The sequence below is a fragment of the Carassius carassius genome, chromosome 36 (assembly GCF_963082965.1).
Source record: "Carassius carassius chromosome 36, fCarCar2.1, whole genome shotgun sequence".
Classification (NCBI taxonomy): domain Eukaryota; kingdom Metazoa; phylum Chordata; class Actinopteri; order Cypriniformes; family Cyprinidae; genus Carassius; species Carassius carassius.
Genome location: NC_081790.1, coordinates 21,439,903 through 21,453,298, shown reverse-complemented (window position 1 = coordinate 21,453,298; position 13,396 = coordinate 21,439,903). Strand labels below are relative to the sequence as shown.

The 13,396-nt window shown below is 37.9% G+C and overlaps 1 protein-coding gene across 1 annotated transcript in view; it reads left to right on the top strand.

The window, feature by feature from the left end:
- The window catches only part of ublcp1 (ubiquitin-like domain containing CTD phosphatase 1), a 93,445-nt gene that overhangs the window by 60,640 nt on the left and 19,409 nt on the right, over positions 1–13,396 (top strand). The window contains exons 6-9 of the mRNA XM_059526672.1: positions 9,563–9,661; positions 9,754–9,791; positions 9,961–10,059; positions 10,996–11,112. Of these exons, the coding sequence (XP_059382655.1) occupies positions 9,563–9,661; positions 9,754–9,791; positions 9,961–10,059; positions 10,996–11,112 (353 nt within the window). The remainder of the gene's footprint in view (positions 1–9,562; positions 9,662–9,753; positions 9,792–9,960; positions 10,060–10,995; positions 11,113–13,396) is intronic.

Below are 13,396 nucleotides of genomic sequence, written 5' to 3'. Positions count from 1 at the left end.
ACAGCAAGAGAAGTTGTTGTAACTCAGGCATAAAATGTTTGATCTTCCCCAAACTTCACATGTTCGATAAGAGTGCAGCCCTGAACACATCTGAAGGCCAATATTCCATTATAATGATAGCGCCACCTGCTGGCAACAGAAAGATTGGCACATATATGGAATAAACTTTGATATATTCTACTTATATTTATGAGTTTAAACGCATATTTCTCACCGTTCACCTATTTACTAAAGCCACTCGCTGCCGGTGAGCCCGGGTGCGAGGGCCCGTTCATCGCTGCTTGCAGCTTTAATTATTATTATTATTATTATTATTATTATTATTCTCTAAGATGAATCGCATTTTTGAGAGCCTAAACATGCTCGAAAAGTCATGAAACTTTGCACACACCTCAGAACTGGCGAAAATTTACGTCTGATATGGGTTTCAGAAGTGGGTGTGGCAAAATGGCTCGACAGCGCCACCTATACACGTTCAACGGTGTGCGCCTCGAGCTACGTTTCACGTACATGTATGAAAATTGGTATACACATGTATCTCTCCAATACCTACAAAAAAGTCTCTTGGAGCAAAATCCGAAACCCAACAGGAAGTCGGTTATTTTTAATTTTATGAGCATATTTTGTGTCATTTTTGTCATTTCCATGCGTCGTATTTTAACGAACTCCTCCTAGAGATTAATTCAGATCAACACCAAAGTTGGTATGCCTAATCTAAAGGCCTTTGCAATGTTAAATTGCAAAGATTTTGAGTTTTCGTTAAAGGGCGTGTCCGTGGCAGCCTGGCGAATTTCGATGATTCGCCATGAAAAATGAAGTTGCTATAACTCAGACATACAATGTCCAATGTGTCCAAAACTTCACATGTTTAATAAGACTCCTGACCTGAACAGATTGAAATGCCCATATTCAATTATAGTCATAGCGCCACCTATAGGCAACAGGAAGTGACATATTTTACACTGCGACTAACTACTCCAAGAAATTTTATGACATCAATGTCTTTTTTGTGGTCAGTCTAATCTAAAGGCCTGTGCGATGTTAAATTGTGAAGATCTTGAGTTTTCGTTAAAAGGCGTGTCCATGGCGCCATGACGAAGTTCGATGTCTCGCCAAGGGAATAAAATATGTTATAACTCAGGCATAAAATGTCCGATCTTCCCCAAACTTCACATGTGTGATAAGAGTCCTTGCCTGAACACATCTGTAGGCCAATATTCCATCGGGTGTGGCAAAATGGCTCGATAGCGCCACCTATACACTTTCAACATAGCGCGCCTCGAGCTCCGTTTCAAGTACATGTACAAAAATCGGTACACACATGTAACACACCAATACCTACAAAAAAGTCTCTTGGTATGAAATCCTAATCCCAACAGGAAGTCGGTTATTTTGAAATTTCCCTGCAAAATTGGCGTTGTTTTTGCCATTTTCAGGGGTTGTACTTTAACGACTCCTCCTAGAGATTTATTCAGATGAACACCAAACTTGGTCAGTGTAATCTAAAGCCATTTGCGATGTTAAATTGCGAAGGACTTGAGGTTTCGTTAAAGGGCGTGTCCATGGTGGCCTGACAAATTTCGATGTTTCGCCATGAAAAAGGAAGTTGCTGTAACTCAGACATACAATGTCCAATCTGCCCCAAACTTCACATGTTAGATAAGACTTCTGCCCTTAACAGATCTACATGCCCATATTCAGTTATAGTCATAGCGCCACCTGCTGGCAACAGGAAGTGACATGTTTTACGCTGCGACAAACTACTCCTTGAAATTTTATGACATCAATGTTATTTTTGTGGTCAGTCTAATCTACAGACCTGTGTGATGTTTAGTTGTGAAGATCTTGAGTGTTCGTTAAAAGGCGTGTCCATGGCGCCGTGACGAAGTTCGATGTGTCGCCATGGGAATAAAAGATGTTATAACTCAGGCATAAAATGTCCGATCTTGCCCAAACTTCACATGTGTGATAAGGGTCCTGGCCTGAACAGATCTGAAGGCCAATATTCCATTGGGTGTGGCAAAATGGCTCAATAGCGCCACCTATACACTTTCAACTGAATGCATATACACTTTCAATGGAGTGCGCCTCAAGCTATGTTTCACGTACATGTACAAAAATCGGTACACACATGTAACACACCAATATCTACGAAAAAGTCTCTTGGTACGAAATCCGAATCCAAACAGGAAGTCAGTTATTTAGAATGTTCTCTGCAAAATTGGTGTTGTTTTTGGCATTTTCAGGGGTTGTACTTTTTAACAAACTCCTCCTAGAGATTTATTCAGATCAACATCAAATTTGGTCAGTTAAATCTAAAGGCCTTTGCGAAGTTAAATTGGGAAGATCTTGAGATTTCGTTAAAGGGCGTGTCCATGGCGGCCTGACAAATTTCTATGTTTCGTCATGAAAAAGGAAGTTGCTGTAACTCAGATATGCAATGTCCAATCTGCCCCAAACTTCACATGTTAGATAAGACTTCTGCCCTTAACATATCCACATGCCCATATTCAATTATAGTCATAGCGCCACCTGCTGGCAACAGGAAGTGACATGTTTTACGCTGCGAAAAACTACTCCTAGAAATCTTTTGACATTAATGTATTTTTTGTGGTCAGTCTAATCTAAAGGCCTGTGCAATGTTAAATTGTGGAGATCTTCAGTTTTTGTTAAAGGGCGTGTCCATGGCACCATGACAAAATTTGATGTCTCGCCACAGCAAGAGAAGTTGTTGTAACTCAGGCATAAAATGTTCAATCTTCCCCAGACTCCGCATGTTCGATAAGAGTCCTGGCCTGAACACATCTGAAGGCCAATATTCCATTATAATGATAGCGCCACCTGCTGGCAACAGAAAGATTGGCACATATATGGAATAAACATTGATATATTCCACTTATATTTATGAGTTTAAATGCATATTTCTCACCGTTCGCCTATTTACTAAAGCCACTCGCTGCCGGTGAGGCCGGGTGCGAGGGCCCGTTCATCGCTGCTTCCAGCTTTAATTATTATTATTAGGGCCCGAGCACCGATGGTGTGAGGACCCTCTTGGAATTGCTCCGTTTATTATTATTATTATTATTATTATTATTATTATTATTATTATTCTCTAAGATGAATCGCATTTTTGAGAGCCTAAACATGCTCGAAAAGTCATGAAACTTTGCACACACCTCAGAGCTGGCGAAAATTTACGTCTGATATGGGTTTCAGAAGTGGGTGTGGCAAAATGGCTCGACAGCGCCACCTATACACGTTCAACGGTGTGCGCCTCGAGCTACGTTTCACGTACATGTATGAAAATTGGTATACACATGTATCTCTCCAATACCTACAAAAAAGTCTCTTGGAGCAAAATCCGAAACCCAACAGGAAGTCGGTTATTTTTAATTTTATGAGCAAATTTTGTGTCATTTTTGTCATTTCCATGCGTTGTATTTTAACGAACTCCTCCTAGAGATTAATTCAGATCAACACCAAAGTTGGTATGCCTAATCTAAAGGCCTTTGCGATGTTAAATTGCGAAGATTTTGAGTTTTCGTTAAAGGGCATGTCCGTGGCGGCCTGGCGAATTTCGATGATTCGCCATGAAAAATGAAGTCGCTATAACTCAGACATACAATGTCCAATGTGTCCAAAACTTCATGTTTAATAAGACTCCTGACCTGAACAGATTGACATGCCCATATTCATTTATAGTCATAGCGCCACCTATAGGCAACAGGAAGTGACATATTTTACACTGCGACTAACTACTCCTAGAAATTTTATGACATCAATGTATTTTTTGTGGTCAGTCTAATCTAAAGGCCTGTGCGATGTTAAATTGTGAAGATCTTGAGTTTTCGTTAAAAGGCGTGTCCATGGCGCCATGACGAAGTTCGATGTCTCGCCAAGGGAATAAAATGTTATAACTCAGGCATAAAATGTCCGATCTTGCCCAAACTTCACATGTGTGATAAGAGTCCTGGCCTGAACACATCTGTAGGCCAATATTCCATCGGGTGTGGCAAAATGGCTCGATAGCGCCACCTATACATTTTCAACAGAGTGCATATACCCTTTTAACGGAGTGCGCCTCAAGCTATGTTTCACGTACATGTACAAAAATCGGTACACACATGTAACACACCAATATCTACGAAAAAGTCTCTTGGTACAAAATCCGAATCTAAACAGGAAGTCAGTTATTTAGAATTTTCTCTGCAAAATTGGTGTTGTTTTTGGCATTTTCAGGGGTTGTACTTTAACGAACTCCTCCTAGAGATTTATTCAGATCAACATCAAACTTGGTCAGTTAAATCTAAAGGCCTTTGCGAAGTTAAATTGGGAAGATCTTGAGGTTTCGTTAAAGGGAGTGTCCATGGCGGCCTGACAAATTTCGATGTTTCACCATGAAAAAGGAAGTTGCTGTAACTCAGACATACAATGTCCAATCTGCCCCAAACTTTGAATGTTAGATAAGACTTCTGCCCTTAACAGATCTACATGCCCATATTCAATTATAGTCATAGCGTCACCTGCTGGCAACAGGAAGTGACATATTTTATGTGAGACAAACTACTCCTAGAGATTTTTTTACATTAATGTATTTTTGTGGTCAGTCTAATCTAAAGGCCTGTGTAATGTTAAATTGTGGCAATCGTGAGTTTTTGTTAAAGAGTGTGTCCATGGCAAAAATGACCAAATTTGATGTCTCCCCACAGCAAGAGAAGTTGTTGTGAAGTTTGGGGAAGATCAAACATTTTATGCCTGAGTTACATGTTCGATAAGAGTGCAGCCCCGAAAACATCTGAAGGCCAATATTCCATTATAATGATAGCGCCACCTGCTGGCAACAGGAAGATTTGCACATATATGGAATAAACATTGATATATTCTACTTATATTTATGAGTTTAAACGCATATTTCTCACCGTTCACCTATTTACTAGAGCCACTCGCTGCCGGTGAGCCCGGGTGCGAGGGCCCGTTCATCACTGCTTGCAGCTTTAATTATTATTATTATTATTATTATTATTATTATTATTCTTCTCCCGAATGAATCGCATTTTTGAGGGCTTAAACATGCTCAAAAAGTCATGAAACTTTGCACACGCATCAAACCTGGTGAAAATTTTCGTCTGATATAGGATTCAGAAGAGGGTGTGGCAAAATGGCTCGACAGCGCCACCTATACTAAGAAAATCAACAGCCTTCCAGCTGTGTTTCACGTACATGCACCAAAATTGGCACACATATGTAACACACCAATACCTACAAAAAAGACTCTTGGAGCAAAATTCTAAACCCAACAGGAAGTCGGTTATTTTTAATATTATGAGCAAATTTTGTGTAATTTTGGTCATTTCCATGTGTTGTATTTTAACGAACTCCTCCTAGAGATTTCTTCAAATCAACACCAAATTTGGTATGCCTAATCTAAAGGCCTTTGCGATGTTAAATTGCGAAGATCTTGAGTTTTCGTTTAAGGGCTTGTCCGTGGCGGCCTGGCGAATTTCGATGATTCGCCATGAAAAATAAAAATGCTATAACTCAGACATACAATGTCCAATCTGCCCCAAACTTCACATGTTTGATGAGAATCCGAACCTGAACACATCTACATGCCCATATTCATTTATAGTCATAGCGCCACCTGCTGGCAACAGGAAGTGACATGTTTTACGCTGCGACAAACTACTCCTAGAAATCTTTTGACATTTGATGTATTTTTTGTGGTCCGTCTAATCTAAAGGCCTGTGCAATGTTAAATTGTGGAGATCTTCAGTTTTTGTTAAAGGGCGTGTCCATGGCGCCATGACAAAATTTGATGTCTCGCCACAGCAAGAGAAGTTGTTGTAACTCAGGCATAAAATGTTCATTCTTCCCCAGACTCCGCATGTTCGATAAGAGCCCTGACCTGAACACATCTGAAGGCCAATATTCCATTATAATGATAGCGCCACCTGCTGGCAATAGAAAGATTGGCACATATATGGAATAAACATTGATATATTCCACTTAATTTATGAGTTTAAATGCATATTTCTCACCGTTCACATATTTACTAAAGCCACTCGCTGCCGGTGAGCCCGGGTGCGAGGGCCCGTTCATCGCTGCTCGCAGCTTTAATTTTCTACTGAGATTTTTTTTTTATCCTGCAGAATTGTCTAGTTACAGGTTAGCTTTTGAAATCTTTCCTTGGAGCTAATGGAGAGAACGTTTGATTGCTAGTTCTGGACACTGTGGGCTTTTTGGTGACATGTTTTGTGTTGAAGTGGATCAGTCACGTATCCAAACATTTTTCAGTGGTTTTTTTTAAATTTTTTTTTTATGGTCAAACGCAGAGTATGGAATTTTTGGCCACCAGGGGTCATCAATCAAAATAATAACATAAGACGTACTTTGATGACGTCGGGAAAGAGCGTAGGCTCATGGGAGTTGTTGTTCATTGGAACACGCGCTCTGTCGCTCCCCACATTCCTCACTCATTTTAACTGAGGCCGGCGACACACTGGATGCATGGCGCAAGTGTCTCAGCTGCGTGGCGTGTCAGTTTTTAATTCGGCTCCCATGTTAATAGGTTAGAGCTTGCAGACTGCCTGTGTGAGCCGCGCGTCTCAGGTGCGGCTCAAGGCGCGCGGAAAACGTGTGCTTGCTAGAAATAGAACTGACGCCTATTTTTCACGCAACACGCACGCGTGTTGGAAGCGTTTCCAGGCAAAATATAATAGGAAATATGTTTATATGTCATTTTGTACACAAATACATATTAATTCATGACATTTTGATGTTTGAAGTTTATAAGTTGACATAAATTCAGATATAAATGTAATTTAAAAAATAAATAAATAATTATCGATTTTCAAATATTGCACCTGTCAAACATCGTCTATTTTGCCGTCAATACTGTTGACGGTGTCCTTTATCAGTAGGCTTTATATTTATGTTCAACATGAAGTATAGATATTGTTGTCATGAAGACAAGAGCCTGGTCTGTCAGCGGTCTCCCTTCACCTACAGCAGCAGCAGCCTAGTATTTTGACAATCACTTCTTTTTGAACGGAGAGATATATGAATTATCAGACCCCTATCAAATCAATATTCCATCTAGCTAGTAGTAATATATGTTTAAAAAAACACGGTTGCCTTTCGTTAATAATTATAATTAGGCTACGTTTATACTATGATATCGAACAAGATAGTGAACTGCATTTGAAGCTACTTTATCCAGCTAGATATAGAACACATGTAGATTTACATTATACTCTCCATGAGAGCTAGTCCTCTGCGTTTTACACAAGACATCATCGTTTCACAAAATATACGGATAGATACAGTTAGCTGAATGGATGCATACCTGTTTATTAGAATGCAAGCATCTCTCCGTAGTTTCAGCTTGTCACGAAGCTCTCTCTATCTTGGAAATGCAACTCCAATATTTACCCGTGTCTTGTTTGTTCTCTTGTCCCAAAACCTTCTCAGGTCATTTATTTCACCCGTACGTTTGCGCTTCACAGAACGTGCAGGCAAAGCATAATCATGATCCATAACTAAGTTATCGATTGAAGTATAAATACGAATATAAACAATATAAATATAAAATATAATAGTCTCGATCAAGACTAGCTACTACTTTTTCTTTTTCGTCTCGTCTTTGCTTCTGTTCACCTTTGTATTTGGCGGTTCCACAGGAAGTTAGATAAACTAGAGGGGTCAAAGTTTATATGACGCCATAGACGGGCGACAAAACGGAAATAAAGAAACGTGCCGTGTCTTCTAATTAAACTATAATTTTCTCCGGATTTTAAAGTTCGTGGAAACTGTCGGGATAATGTAAGTACACAACAAAAAAATATATATAACATAGATATAGTGATATCTGCTATTTTTAAAGCAGAAAAATTAGATATTGTGCCTTTAAGCCAAGTTTATGTCTCATTAATTTACAGCGGCATGAATTGATGGGGCCAAGCCGAGTGCTGTTGATGGTTAGCAGTGTTCTTTTTCTAAAGTACTGGAATATAATGAGGATGTTTTTGTGTGTGTGTGTGTGTGTGTGTTGTCATGAATGGATGTTGTGATTTTGTTGTATGTATAAAAAATAAAAAATTTAACACAAACAAAAAAAGTTTATTCTGTGGCACTAAGTTCTTTTCTTATAGGAGCCAATGGGTTGTTACTAAATTTTTTGTTTTTGTTTTGAGCCCTGCATATGGCAATTATGGTACTGCATGCCTTTTTTACCCATGATGATTTAACATACCTGTTTTATAGTTCAATAAAGTTGTAATTTACTTTGTGTTTTTATTTATTGATCACAATGTTCCAAATAAATATCTTTATACTGTCTGATAATTTTATTTTGATGTTTGGATGAGAAACAGCGCTGGGGCCTATTTACATTTAGTCATTTAGCAGACGCTTTTATCCAAAGCAATGGAAGCAATCAAAATCAACAAAAGAACAATGATATACAAGTGCTATAACAAGTCTCAGTTAGCTTAACACAGTAAGCATAACAAGGGATTTTTAAATAATATAGTAAATAAAAAGAAAACCGATAGAATAGAAAAAAAATAAAGCAAGCTAGTGTTAGTGTTTTTTTTATTTTAATTTTTTGCTTTTGTTAATTCTATAATAAAAAGAAAGCCGATAGAAGACAAAAAGATTAGAAAGCTATTTTTTCCCCCTAAAAATAATAGAATTAGAATAGAGAGTGCTAGAGTTAGTGGGTCAAATAAAGATGGAAGAGGTGTGTTTTTAGCCGATTCTTGAAGATGGCTAAGGCAGGTCATTCCACCATGAGGGAACATTTAATTTAAAAGTCCGTAAAAGTGTCATAAAACAAGTTTACTAAATAAGCCAGGCTTGTTTTAGTTAGTCTGACTTATTTTCAACCAAATCAACTGACAATAAGTCAGGCTAAAATAAACCGGTCTTATTTGGTAAACTTGTTTTCTGAAACAGGCCCCTGGTCTGAGGCTGGTTTGTGTTAGTAGAGCTACTCAGGTTAGTAAGTCTCAGAACCAGCTTACTTTTTCGGGGTTCAGTTCTTGGGTTTATAGTGCTTTAAAATGCACTGATTCTGCAGGACTCGATTTTAGATGCATGTATTAATATTATTGTATTAATAATCAATAGGAATCGGCCTAATTCTGCCCTACATGCATTATTGATTGTTCTCATTTGTAGTTTTAGAATCATTTAGCAGAATTCTGTGTGTCTTTATTATTATTAATAATAATAATAATAATATTTCATTATGCCCTTGGTTTGGTTGTGGAAATTATTAGATACTTTAAAAATGTATTGTACTTTGACAACCTTGTGACTAGCAGAAAAAAATTAGAGTTAGTTTTTCATAATTGCAGAGAATCTGTCCTAAAATTATTACTCACACTACAAGTTACTTCATTACTTGGAATACTGCCACATCCCAAAAACAGGTATCGTATCTGCGAGTACCAGGAAAAAAATATCTATACGGGTACTCTCTTTAAATGGTATTGGTGCATCCCAAGTATATTGTTAATGTTTTAATGATAAATGTTTTTCTTTTTCTCTATAAATGTAGATCATAAGTCATGTGCAGAAACAGGCCAGGAGCTGATGAGACCATACTTACATGAATTTCTTACATCAGCATATGAGGACTATGATATTGTCATCTGGTGTAAGTATCTAGCTAGACGATCAAGTTTTGCAGAATCTTTTCTGTGATGCTCAAAAACGCAGATCTTTTGTTTCTCTTTCATGTATTTTCAGCTGCAACAAGTATGAAGTGGATTGATGCTAAAATGAAAGTACGTCAAATTATATATTTCATTTTCTCCATTTTAATGGAAGGCTTTAACCATAATTAATATAAATATTATTATTATTATGCCTCAAATGTGCCTCAGGTTATGATGGTACTGTTGAGGTCCCCTTTACTTGCATTAACATACTGGATCTGTTTTTTTATTTTTTTAGGAACTGGGTGTGACGGACAACCCAAACTATAAGATCACCTTCATGTTGGACAGTGCAGCTATGATCACTGTGCACACACTTAAAAGAGGAGTCGTAGAGGTAAGACACATTCTAGTAAAAAAAAATAACACATCATTGTCTCTGCCAAGTCTGCCATTTATTTAGAGTTATAGCATATAAATTGTTATTGAGGTAAAATTAATCAATTGTAAAACAAATTCAATTTTAACACTAATACAGCTCTACAAAGACACTGTCATTATTCAGCTCAATTTAGTTAAGTTTTTAACACTGTCCATGTTTCAAAATCAATCGAGATTTGTGAAAAGTATTTTAATTCAGCAATAAGCAGCTTTAAAGAAGGCAATAGTCTCATCATTCAGTCAGTCATTTTAAGTCAGTAGATTGTTAATTTAGTTCAGTTCACTAACAGTGTCAATAGCCGGGTTTCCATCCAAAGTTGTGAATTTAACTTATGCACAAAATTGTAATATCGCACAAAACATTTGCGAACAATCACCATTTACAGCCAGAAATTATTTGATGACAGACTTTGCTTGGGAATTTCCGAATGACCATACAACAACATTTCAGATGCTGTGGAACAAGATCTGTCTGCTGGTTAGTCAGGATTTACTATCCCATAGTGCAGTCATATTACTTTTTTGATGCGCTTGAAGGAATTTATTAACAAAATGCATTTCCATCTCCCATTATATTCGCATTAACCCTTTTTCAAGTCAAAAACCACCTCAAGCGAGCGTAAAAACTTTTTTGCGAATTAAGGCATTTCTTTCGTAATTCAATGTTTCCATCGCTCAATTCTGATGCAATACTTCAAAATGCACATAAAAGCAGGGTGATGGAAACCCAGCTAATGTTGCAGAGGTAGTGTCAATTTCCAGCTCAGTTCAGTTCCAATTTTGTTCTTGTCCAATAGTGGCAGTGCAGATAAATCATTAGTAGAAATTATAATTAATTGTCTATCAATCCCCAGTGTCTCGTTATGCATAATGTGTACTTCTAATGTTTCAGGTGAAGCCTTTAGGAGTCATATGGGGTAAATATAGTGAGTTCTACAACAGAAAGAACACAATTATGTTTGATGACATCGGAAGAAACTTTCTCATGAATCCACAGAATGGACTGAAGGTATGCTAGAGTCGATGTTTACACTTAATTTCTGATTTAACAGGTAATTATTTGGGAATCTTTGGGTACATCATGATCCAATCTGATTCTGGGAATCACAATTTTAAATAGATTCTTAAAGCTTCATTCTGTAAGTTTTGTATCTGTGTCACCATCACCATCTCTGTTTGAAACCTGTAATTGCAGTTATTTGTGGCATTATCTTTGTGTGCATTCTGCATTAGCATGGCTCTAGTCCGGATCTAATGTTTTGAGGAGAATGTGTGGCTGTCAGTCACTGCACTGGTGTGGATTCTGTACTTCAGATTCCAGCCTGTGACTTGGAGTATACAGTAGGTGGCCAACCAAAATGTAGTAAGTGCCACCGCATCTGCAAAGGGCATTTGCAGCTTTTGATCGCTGAGTGGCGCTTTAAAGGGTTAGTTCATCGCAAATGAAAATTATCTCATCAAAGACTCACCCTCATGTCGTTCCAAACCCGTAAGACCTTCGTTCATCTTCGGAACACAGTTTAAGATATTTTAGATTTAGTCCGAGAGCTCTCAGTCCCTCCATTGAGACTGTGCACGGTATACTGTCCATGTCCAGAAAGGTAAGAAAAACATCATCAAAGTAGTCCATGTGACATCAGAGGGTCAGTTAGAATTTTTTGAAGCATCGAAAATACATTTTGGTCCAAAAATAGCAAAAACTACGACTTTATTCAGCATTGTCTTTTCTTCCAGGTCTGTTGTGAGCGAGTTCAAAACATTCCAGTTTGTGATATCCGGTTTGCGAACGAATCACTCAATGTAACCGGATCTTCTTGAACCATTTCACCAAATCGAACTGAATCGTTTGACATGGTTTGCGTCTCCAATAAGCATTAATCCACAAATGAGTTAAGCTGTTAACTTTTTTAATGTGGCTGACACTCCCTCTGAGTTAAAACAAACCAATATCCTGGAGTAATTCATGTACTCAAACAGTACACTGACTGAACTGCTGTGAAGAGAGAACTGAAGATGAACACTGAGCCGAGCCAGATAACGAACGAATGATTTAACTCGTTCTCGAGGCAAGAAACGTTTCTGTCAGACGCATACGATTTGAGAACCGAGGATATGATGATAACTGCGCATGTGTGATTCAGTGTGAAGCAGACTGACACACAGCACGTCTGAACCGAACTGATTCTTTTGATGATTCATTCTGAACTGATTCTGTGCTAATGTTATGAGTGTGGGTAAAATGAAGGCTTAATTTAAGGGCAATCATCGCCAATGACATCATTACGTCGAGCGCAAAAGAACCGGTGAACCATTTTCTTCAACCGGTTTATTGAATTGAACTGTCCGGAAGAACCTTTTCGTGGAAGAGAACAGAACTTCCCATCACTACTGGTGATCCAAAAACCGATGCAACCAGTTCTTGACTCGACAACGAGTCAGTCTTTCATTCGTTATCTGGCTCAGCTCAGTGTTCATCTTCAGTTCTCTCTTCACAACAGTTCAGTTAGTGTACTGTTTGAGTACATGAATTACTCCAGGATATTGGTTTGTTTTAACTCAGAGGGAGTGTCAGCCACATTAAAAAAGTTAACAGCTTAAGTCATTTGTGGATTCATGCTTATTGGAGACGCAAGCCGTTTCAAATGATTCAGTTCGATTTGGTGACCTGGTTCAAGAAGATCCGGTTACATCGAGTGATTCATTCGCGAACCGGATATCACTAAACTGCAGTGTTTTGAACTTTCACAACAGACACGGAAGAGAAGACAATGCTGAATAAAGTCAAAGTTTTTGCTATTTTTTGTACCAAAATGTATTTTCGATGTTTCAAAAAATTCTAACTGACCCTCTGATGTCAATTCAATTCAATTCAATTCAAGTTTATTTGTATAGCGCTTTTTACAATACAAATCGTTACAAAGCAACTTTACAGAAAATTGTTTCTACAATATTTAGTAGTAGCTAGTAGTTTGTGCACGTTTGACAGGATTTTAGAAAAATAAAAATAATAATAATAATACAAGACGTAGTCAGCTAGATGATGAACTATCAATATTATTAATTAATAGTAATTATATGATGCAGTCACACATGTAGCAATAATTGTTAGTTCTGTTTGTTGATTCAAGGTTAGGATCATCTGGGGTCCTCTGAGGGTCAGCATCATCTCTTCTCAGGTGTTCTGGATCCAGACTGGAGCTTGTGTAAATCCTAGTTACCACGGGATGTAAATCCCGTGGCAAAACATAGAAACAAAATAGAGACATCATTAGCATAGCTGCTGATCCAACAAA